Source organism: Eutrigla gurnardus (assembly GCF_963514095.1).
Source record: "Eutrigla gurnardus genome assembly, chromosome: 9".
NCBI classification, from domain to species: domain Eukaryota; kingdom Metazoa; phylum Chordata; class Actinopteri; order Perciformes; family Triglidae; genus Eutrigla; species Eutrigla gurnardus.
In genome coordinates this window covers 21184722-21194366 of record NC_139923.1, presented here as the reverse complement: position 1 = coordinate 21194366, position 9645 = coordinate 21184722, and the positions used below count along the sequence as shown (strand labels likewise).

Sequence of the window (9645 nt, the reverse complement as noted above, 5' to 3'; positions counted from 1 at the left end):
GGCTGGTCGAGGTGTTTTGTGGTTCCTCGTTATGTCATCTTTCTTGTCAAACTTGTCGGTGATCACACACCGCTCCTGTTTGCTCCTGGTAAACTCAACTGACAAGGAAGACCGACCTGAACCGCGACGTGACGTGTCACCCAGTTTCCTTATGATGGGTTTGTCACACAGCACCCGTGGGAGTCCGGCGAGTCGCTCTTTAATCCGGGACCTTTAACAGCGATTGCATTGTTTGGCTGAGATAGATGCCGCCGGCCGCATTAGCAGCAGTCAAGCGGATCACGTCGCTTTTGTGTGTGTGTGTCTGTGTGTGTGTGTCTGTGTGTGTGTGTGTGTGTGTACCCGCAGGTGGAGTTCAACACGCACGCGCGCACCGACCCGCGTGCACGCGCGCGCTCCATGCGCCATGTGTGCTGCTCCTGACCTGCCGTAGACCAGCTGCTCAGCAGGGGTTACTGAGTAAACCTCCAATCTCTTTAATTAGCTCCCTCCGTCTCGTATAGATACTGTAAACCAGACCTCTCCGCTCACACACTCGTAGCTCCGGATGAACCCCAGTGTTCCGTTTAAATGATTAAAACCACCCATTCTTGGTCAATTAGTTGTTAAAAGCTAATAAACATGAATCGCCATCGTATTCCTGGTATGGTTTGTTTCTGTTAGGTTACACACATGTGACTAATGAACAGAAAATGAGCATACAACGATTCTGTTAATCTATTAATCCTAAAAGTAATCTATTTAAGGTAATTTCCGGCCTCTCAAATCAGAGGACTTTTCTCTGTTTTCTATCTTTTTAGTCGACCAGTTGATCCTCATTTGAGAATATTATACTTTCCTGAGCTTGGAATCGGCAAACTATCTCAACAAAAGGCAATTTATGATCTGTTCCCGAGCTTCATATTGCATTACCTTAGCCAGTTGTTATGGAATTGTAAATTTCCTCTTTTTTCCCCCCCCTCGAACACTTTAAGTTCGTTCTTGAGCACTTTAGGAACAGTTTCGTAGACAATGCCACCACGAGGGCCTTTTCATGCCTTTTGAAAAATAATTGCCAATGAAAATAATGTCCTGAAATGTAACCCTGGATACTTAAAATGGACATACTGTACTGTAGAATTAATTTATTCTGCGTAGTCATTTCCCACATACTGAGAAAAAACAACATCACGGAAACACAAAGGACATTATGTTGCTACAGCACCGACGGCTGACGGCCAAAAGTCTGTCGGGCTATACACGCTGACACAGAGGACGGAGGTGATGACGGGAATAAATCAGCCACCAAGGCTGCTATTCTCATTGCTACAGTCTAATCTATTCAGTGGTAATTTATGAGGAAATAATCCATAAAATCTGTAAACTTAATTTCCTCAGAGACAACAGTATCAGCTCCTCCTGTGATTTGCTGACCCAAACCTCATCTTGACTCTTACTCCTTCCGCACTCCTCCTTTACCCCTGCGATGGTTGTTTTGCAGCACGCACTTCAATTACACCCTCCACCTTATACTTACCCAACACCTGCCTGGCGGGTGAGCCTGTGAGCATCTGCTGGTCTGTTTGCCTCCGTGCACCTTTGTGCAACGAGTGTGTGTGTCTGCGTGTGTTCCCCCCCCCCCCCTCGTGTTTGTTCAGATGGTTGAGGTCTAGCCACCGTGGTGTCGCCACCATGTGAGCAGAGCCGTCCTCAGGCCGGCGGATGGGAAGCGCCCGGGGGGGGTGTCAACTTGTCTGACACGACCGCCGCCGCCACCGAACACACACACACGCACAAAAACAAAACAAAAAAAAGCTGAGACGGATAAGGTTAGTTTGCTTCGGGTTGTTGCTTCAGAGAGACGAGATTGAGCCGCGCAGTGATCGATGATTCAGATACAGAAACGCAACCGAAGTGACGGTAAAAGGAGATAGTGAGAAAGGAAATGATAAGGCGAGGAAGCAATAACGTGGACAGGTAGACAAAAGTGTTAAATGTCCCCAAAACAGCTGCTATTTATATCTCCTTTCTGTATCTGACGCTCAAGAGGCTCTGAGACAAGTACAACGATGAGAGAGGTCGAGGAGGGGGTCACTGAAAGACGGAAAGGGCACGGCGCCCAGGAGGAGGTGAGTTCAAGGGAGAGGAGAACAAAACGGAGGGAGAGTTCTTCCCGATGGAGAAATCCCACATTTATGCTGGAAGCGGTGATCGTTGACAGACCTTTCACTTCCGACTCTCTCATGATGGCACAGTAAACATGGCTCGGCCCTCTGGGATACACGCTGAATCTCAACAGAGCAACGACTCCTGCACTTTCTCCGTCGTTTCTCTCTCCTGCTGCGTGCTGCCGACTCTCTGCTCAAGCACGTCTTCGGATGTTGCTTCCTGTTTGTTGTTCAATGCTGGAGGTGTTGGTTATTACAGTGTGTGGTTTTTCCGCTCCATTTATCCCGGAGGAGCATGAACGCACGCTGGCTGCTCGGTCCCTTGGGGTCACATGCATACGTTTTTTTTTTTTTTTTTGCGGACGCGTAATGCCCGGATCTTTGAGTCAGCTAATTCTGCGTGTGCTGGGCTCTGCATGTGTTACCACAGACGGCTTACATATGTGTGTTTTTGGCTTGGTTCTGGGTTGTGTCATTTTTCTTCTGACGTTTTATGTTAATTCGCGTGCCTATTTCAGCCTTGGTTGAGTGTGTGAGGTGCCGGGGTTGGGAGAGTGTGTTCGTTGTTTATGGATTGTAAGGAAGTGTTAAGTGTTTCTTTTCCGAGCTGCAGAGTGACTGAAGCTAGTAAAGCCATTTCGCAGCCCCTGGAGTAACCCTGGAGACTGCTGTGCTGACGCCACTCTGACTGCTATTACAGACAAGTTTAAGAGGCTGTAAAACATTTGGCTACTTTCCTCCCCCCTCCTCCTCCTCTCTCTCTCTCTCTCTCTCTCTCTCTCTCTCTCTCTCTCTCTCTCTCCCTCTCCCTCTCTTTGTGTGTCTGCGCTCGACAGAGGAATTTAAAAAAAGTCTGCCAGCTATTGTAACAGCAACAGTAGCAGTTGTTGTGATTAGTATCAGCTGTAGGAGCCCAAATAATAATGTCATAAAACTTAAATGGAGCATATTTTGTGTTAAGAGGCCGTGTGTGTGTGTGTGCGTGTGTGTTTGTGTGCACACTCATTATTGGTTGTTAGGTAACTGTTCATAAACACAAATGAGGACAGTCAATTTAAGTGTTAACACAGCAGCCGACACGAGAACACACACACACACACACCCACACGCACTCAGACATGCCAACGTGATGAGGGTTAATGGGTAGGTAGTGTGTGACAACCTCGTCTTCCATCCCACCCCTTATACACACATACACGCACACACACACACACACACACACACACACACACACACACACACACATTGTGCCTTTTTAATGAGCTGATGGGGCAGAGCAGGTCCTCCCCAGCTGTCCCCACAGCCCCCCCACCCCCCACCCCTGTAGTGGTGTTTGTCTTGTTTTGTGTGTGTGTGTGTGTGTGTGTGTGTGTGTGTTAGAGAGAGAGAGAGAGAGAGAGAGAGAGAGAGAGAGAGAGAGAGAGAGAGAGAGAGAGAGAGAGAGAGAGAGAGAGAGAGAGAGAGAGAGAGAGAGAGAGAGAGAGAGAGAGAGAGAGAGAGAAGAGAGAGTAAAAGTGAAAGAGAGAGCGAGAAGGTGTTTAAGACACAGGCCTCAACATGTCTTATATCACTTACATCATGCAGCGTGATATTGTGTGTGTGTGTGTGTGTGTGTGTGTGTGTGTGTGTGTGTGTGTGTGTGTGTGTGTGTGTGTGTGTGTGTGTGTGTGTGTGTGTGTGTGGATGGATGGAGTCACACCCAGATTTCCATTTTGGCAAAGCTGTTAGTTTTATTATTAGTTTGTGGCGTATGTTGGAATATTTTTAGCAACGGCTGGTTTCGTGGATCTTTTTTGGACGAGAGCGTCAGTTGGTCGATGCACCACGGCCAGTCGGTCCCGGGTAAAAATTATATTGAAAATTTGATCAATTGCAAAGAAATATGGGACAGACATTAATGGCCGCCAGAGGATGAATCATAATGACTTCGGTGACCCCCCCCCCACTGACTTTTCATTTCATGCAACTAGCAGGAGAAAAATAACGTGTTCAACAACACATTATATCAAACAGAATACCTTAAAACTAAAATACACAATATATATATATATATATATGCATATATATATATATATATATATATATATATATATGCTAGCATCAATGTGCTAAGATGTTCAATGTCATATTAAACATTCAGTCAGTATGATGGCGGCTGCATTCAGTTAAAAGCACAGCTGGGGCTGACGATAGAGAGCTAATTAAGCCTGAACGTACTTTAAGATTTGGTGTAAAACAAAACATTTCACCATGTTTTAAGTGCTTCTTCACACCCTGACCTTGTGTTAGCCGACGTGGGGATCCGTGTGTTTGTTTGCCAGATCAGATGGATCTCAAAACTCACCAGGAACTTCTTTTTTTTTTTTTAACTCCCGTCTTAAATGGGAGTTTTTGCCTGAACTTGTGCTTCCAAGAGGGAGTTCACATCTGCCCGTTTCACTCGTCACACTCACTCTGTATGCAGTCATCCTCTAAAATTAGCTTCATTCAGTCTGAGCACACCTCGAGCTGCTGTTTGAGATTTGTGCCAACATGCTATTATTGTTTTGGTAGCGACGTTAATGTGTGTGAATATCTGTTATATCGTCAGCATGTTTGCTAATTGTAGTTACTATACTAACACTGACACGGTTGATATGGAACAGCTGAGAAGTCTGATAATGCAGCAAAGAGGATAAACCCTTTATGGTAACAACATGGCCTTTTTCTACTGGCATCATCCTCACCTCAACCTTCCCATTATTGATGAATAGCAAAGTAGTCTGTGGTGGTTTTTCTAGTGTGCAATGAGCATTTCATCCTAACGGGGCTGCTAGCGTGGCCTTTTTACTTGTGTTTATCCATTCAGTCATCACTTTTAAAAAGACTCCTAAAGGGAGCTAAATGTCTTAATTTGTATCTGGGGCAATTGTGTGTTTCACCCTCTAACCTCCTGCTGCTGTCCGGGGCAGCAGAGGTCAGAGGTGAAGGGTGAAAGGTCACTGTCAGAAACATCCCCCCACCTCCCCCCAGAGCAGACAGAGCTGACTATCGGAGAGACAGAGTGATGGATGGAGGGTTAACGCTGCCCGTTGCCACACACACACACACACACACACACACACACACACTCAGAGCTCAAACTACACACCCACCCTCCCCGTCATCGCCTTAAACCCTCCTCCTCTTTCTACACCCCCCCCCCCTCCCCCCAGCACCCTCCACCCTCCTGGGAGTGCTAGCCAAAAAGAGGAGGGATGAAGAATGAAGACAGAAAAGGAAACGACAGAGCACAGTTTGAGAGAGAGGGAAAAGGGACAGCTAAGGAGAGAAAATGGAAAGATAAAAAGAGACAGAGACAAGAGAACAGAGGAGGAGGAGGAGGAGGAGGAGGTAGGATGGAAAGGGTGATAGATGGAGAGGGAAGGGAAGGAGGAGGGGGGCGGTGGATGAAGAGGGGGAGGAGGAGGAGGAGGACGAGGAGGAGGAGGGGGGAAGTGGATAGAAAAGAGGTCACGTGACCACGTAGCAGCTGCAAGGCTGAGAGGGAGAGAGAGAAAGAGTCTCACAGAGGAGCAGAAAGACAACGAGCAGGAGGAGAACAGTGAGCGGGAGGGTGAGTGTGTCTGTTTGCATGTTTGAATTCTGCTCACATGCATATGTTAGTATGTTTGTGTTTGTGGATGACACGGGTAAATAAGAAGAATAGCCTGGGACAAAAGATTGTAGGGAAAAAAAAGGGAAGAAAGAGAGCAAGAAACAGAGAAGTGATTGTGTGTATTGGCTTTTGTTAAATAAGCTCTAGTGTGCTGAGATAAACGAGAGAGAGAGAGAGGGGGGGGGGGGAGGGGGAGAGAGAGGAGGGGGGGGGTGAGTGAGTAGAGAGGAAGGAGGGAGAGAGAGTCGATAGAAACTGTCTTATCATCTCTCCCTTGACTGCTGGGCTCAGCAGAGACAGAGATATAGACACACACACACGCACACACACACACACACACACACACACACACACACACACACACACACACACACACACACACACACATACACACACACACACACACACGCGCACACACGCCTGTCAGGATCTGAGCTTCTACTCTCTTCATCTCTCTTTCCCTTTCCGTCTGTCTGTTTCTGTTTGAATATTCTTTATCGGCGTGACATGTAAATACATAAGTGTCGCCAAAGAAATAAAGGACGGCGAATAAAGACGAGGAGAGAAATTAGGAGAGCACTGGAGACCGATAAGAAAAGAACAGTGAGCAAAAAATCTTGTGCACCCTGTTTTTTTCTGATATTATGTGTCAGCATGCTTGTTATTTGTGTACATTATACACATTATATGTGTCACTCAGAGCCGTTAGATGCAGATTGACAGGCTATTTGTTATCTGTCTGTGTTGCTTTGTAGCAGCTGGTAGCAAACTGATTAAACTGACAGGGTCATAAAACCCGCAAACGCTTTTTTTTTTCAAACTCTAATTGTTGGTTGTACATTTTCAAAACACGCACGGATGCGTTTCTCTGTCGGTTTTCCCCCGATTTCAGACGGCAACTTGGGTTAATCTCCACTTCGCGTTAACTTCCTTAAAGATTTGGCCCCGCTTCGTTTTTCTGACGCTCTCTGTGTTTATCCTCACTCTACCCTTCATCTTCCTCTCTCTCTCGCTCTGTTTATCGCTCCACAGCTTCCTCTGCCTTTTCTCTCGCTCTCCTTCTCACGTGTGAAAGCTGACATGTAAGAACGTAGACATCTAATCCGCCGTCTGTGAACAACAATTAACAAAGTGAGAGCTGACCACCCTTTTTATGTTTTTTTTTTTTTTCCAACTTCCTCAAAATCATCCACGTGATGAGAAACATTCAATGATGGTGTTCAATGTGTGCGTATGAATTTTTCATGAGTGTGTTTACTGCTTTGGCTGTTTGTGAGCTCTTCCTGTGGCATGTGTGTGCGCATGTTTGAAAGGTGGTGTGTGTGTGTGTGTGTGTGTGTGTGTGTGTGTGTGTGTGTGTGTGTGTGTGTGTGTGTGTGTGTGTGTGTGTTGTGGTGGTAATGAGGTCATTGCTATAGCAGGCAGGGGGGGCTGCTGGCTAATTCCAGCTGTAATTTACATTAGTGGGTCAGTAAGAGGGTAGAGGGTGAAGACAAAGGTTACACTAACCGCTCCTGCTCTAAGTGTGTCCACTATTCAGTCGATCGATGGGTTTGCTAGTTATCTGTACGTCTGTGTGTGGCACTGGTTGTTTATGTGTGTGTGCGATTTTTCTTGTGTGTTCACAAGTTTGCGTCTGTGAGGGTGTAAAACGGCAGTAACACTTAATAATGTTTGCGTGTAGATAGTCCCGAGGTCTTACGATGTGTCGGCTGGCTCCCTTGAGGAAATGGACATGTGTGCGCTCATGTGTGTGATTTGCTATTAGGGTCACCGCTCTATTTGACACAGCTCTACTCCCTCCACTCTGCGTCTACTTGAGCTGACCCACGCGTATGTGCTCGCTATGATGTCCAGACACAAAGGCAGACACACACACACACACACACTTGTCCATTCTCTTTGAGCACTTGCTTGTGATTCATGCAACATGAATGAGATACCAGCTGTGTCCAAAAAAATCACATGTTCTCACAAAATGATTTAAAGCTACATTTTCTACCTCTTAGAAAAAAATACTCATTGTGTCTATATGTCAAAAGCTCCTGACACGTTTCCTTCCCGCTCTCCTCCCCAGGTATGAACCATGAGTCCAATAAATCGCCATCATTAGGAATGATCTCCACGGCAGCTCGCAACACCGCTACCGTCAGTCCCCTCAGCCCACTAACCAATGGGAACGCAGTTGCCCAGTCTGCAAACTCCGGATTCGCTGCTGCCCTGCGTAAACTGGCCAAACAGGCCGAGGATCCCCGAGGTGAGCGCTGAGCGAACCTGCCTCCAGGTTCAACGTCCTCTAATGAAACTGCTTGTCGTCGCCGTCTCGGTCAACCAGGGAAACTCCACGTCCACTGGTGAACTCGAGGGCATAAAGGATGTGGCGATGTGGTTGTTTTTCTTGAGAGGCCTCGGTGTCAAACAGCTGTTTTATTGTGGATGGTTGTGTATATCATGTTGTATATGCTTTTTGTCATTTTGTATGGCTGCTCCCTTGGCCAGGCCCCCTCTACGTTAGTCAGGTTAAATAGTAGGGATAGTTAGGAAACAGTTATTTCTTTTTCATATGGAGAAAAGTGAATAATATGCCCCTGCAAAAAAGAAAAGAAAAAACATATATATTAATATTATACATATTAATCAGTGAGCTTTAGAGGTGCTAGACTCACCATTTCCAGTCCTCATGGTAAGCTAATGTATGCTAAGCTAATGTCTCTTGGCGGTTGCTTTATATTTACCGTCCAGAAGTAAAAGTGGTCCCATCGACTCATCTGACTCGAAGCCAGAAAGCAAATGAGCGTATTTCCCCAAACGTGTAACTATTAATTTTAAGACGTGAACGAGGTGTTAATGATAGAAAATTGCACAATGTATTGCGCAATTTATGCAGTGCCAATAATTGTGCAAGCAGATCATTTCACAGACCAAGGTTGTGTTTTGTGGATTAATGTGAAACGTTTCACTGCGTGGTGTGTGTCTCTCTCCCTGTGTGTGTGTGTGTGCGTGTGTGTGTGTGTGTGTGTGTGTTTGTCCCTGCTGTCCTAATAAAGGTGTTGAATAAGAGCTGACCTATCCTGACCTCTCCCTCTCTGTCTCTTCCTTCATCCATTTCCATTCATCTCCGAGTAATGAGAATCTAATTACAGCCAATTATAACAAGCTCTCTCCCCTACTCTCCATCATCATCTCATTTTCTCTCTCTCTCTCTCTCTCTCTCTCTCTCTCTCTCTCTCTCCCTGTAGTTGTTTCTCTACCTTAGGCTCTACATGAGCTCATTCGTTCCCACCTTCTCTCCATCTCATTATTTCTTTCTTTCCATCTCTGAGTGTGTGTTGTGGTTCGGTGTGTGTCTACTGGTTCATGAGTGTTACTGTAATAGAGTAGCGTGAACACAACACACACACACACACACACACACACACACACACACACACACACACACACACACACACACACACTCCTCATCACATTTAACACCTCTCCCTTCACCGTGTCACACCCTAGCCTCTTTATAACACCTTAACGTATGACATCCTCCTTTCCTTCTCTCTATATATGATAGTCTTCTTTCATCAGCATGCACACACACACACACACACGCACACACACACATGCACACACTTTAATCTCAAACCATTTTCTCTCATCTCCTCTACCTTCTGTTTTTTTACACTTTCCTTCATTCTGTCACATTTTGCCAGGATGCTTTTCATCAAAATGATTGAATCACTGTTTACCTCGTTACAGGCCAGCACACTGACAAAAAAAAGTTTGTTTTTCTTTTTAGTGCACCATCTGTATTATGTCATGAGGGGATTGTTTGATCCTGCAATCTTTTTAATCAGATCAGCCGTCTGATAGGCA

At 45.9% G+C, this 9645-nt stretch overlaps 1 protein-coding gene across 4 annotated transcripts in view; it reads left to right on the top strand.

Moving 5' to 3' along the window:
- Nucleotides 1-9645, top strand: part of LOC311018873 (genetic suppressor element 1-like) — a gene marked incomplete at its 5' end in the record, with an annotated part of 33219 nt that overhangs the window by 12088 nt on the left and 11486 nt on the right. For 3 of the 4 annotated variants that reach the window (XM_084017943.1, XM_084017944.1, XM_084017946.1), the window contains one exon: nt 7862-8041. In XM_084017943.1, the coding sequence (XP_083874069.1) occupies nt 7862-8041 (180 nt within the window). Of the gene's footprint in view, nt 1-5646; nt 5743-7861; nt 8042-9645 lie in introns of those variants that run through there. The other variant, XM_084017945.1, reaches the window with a different exon arrangement.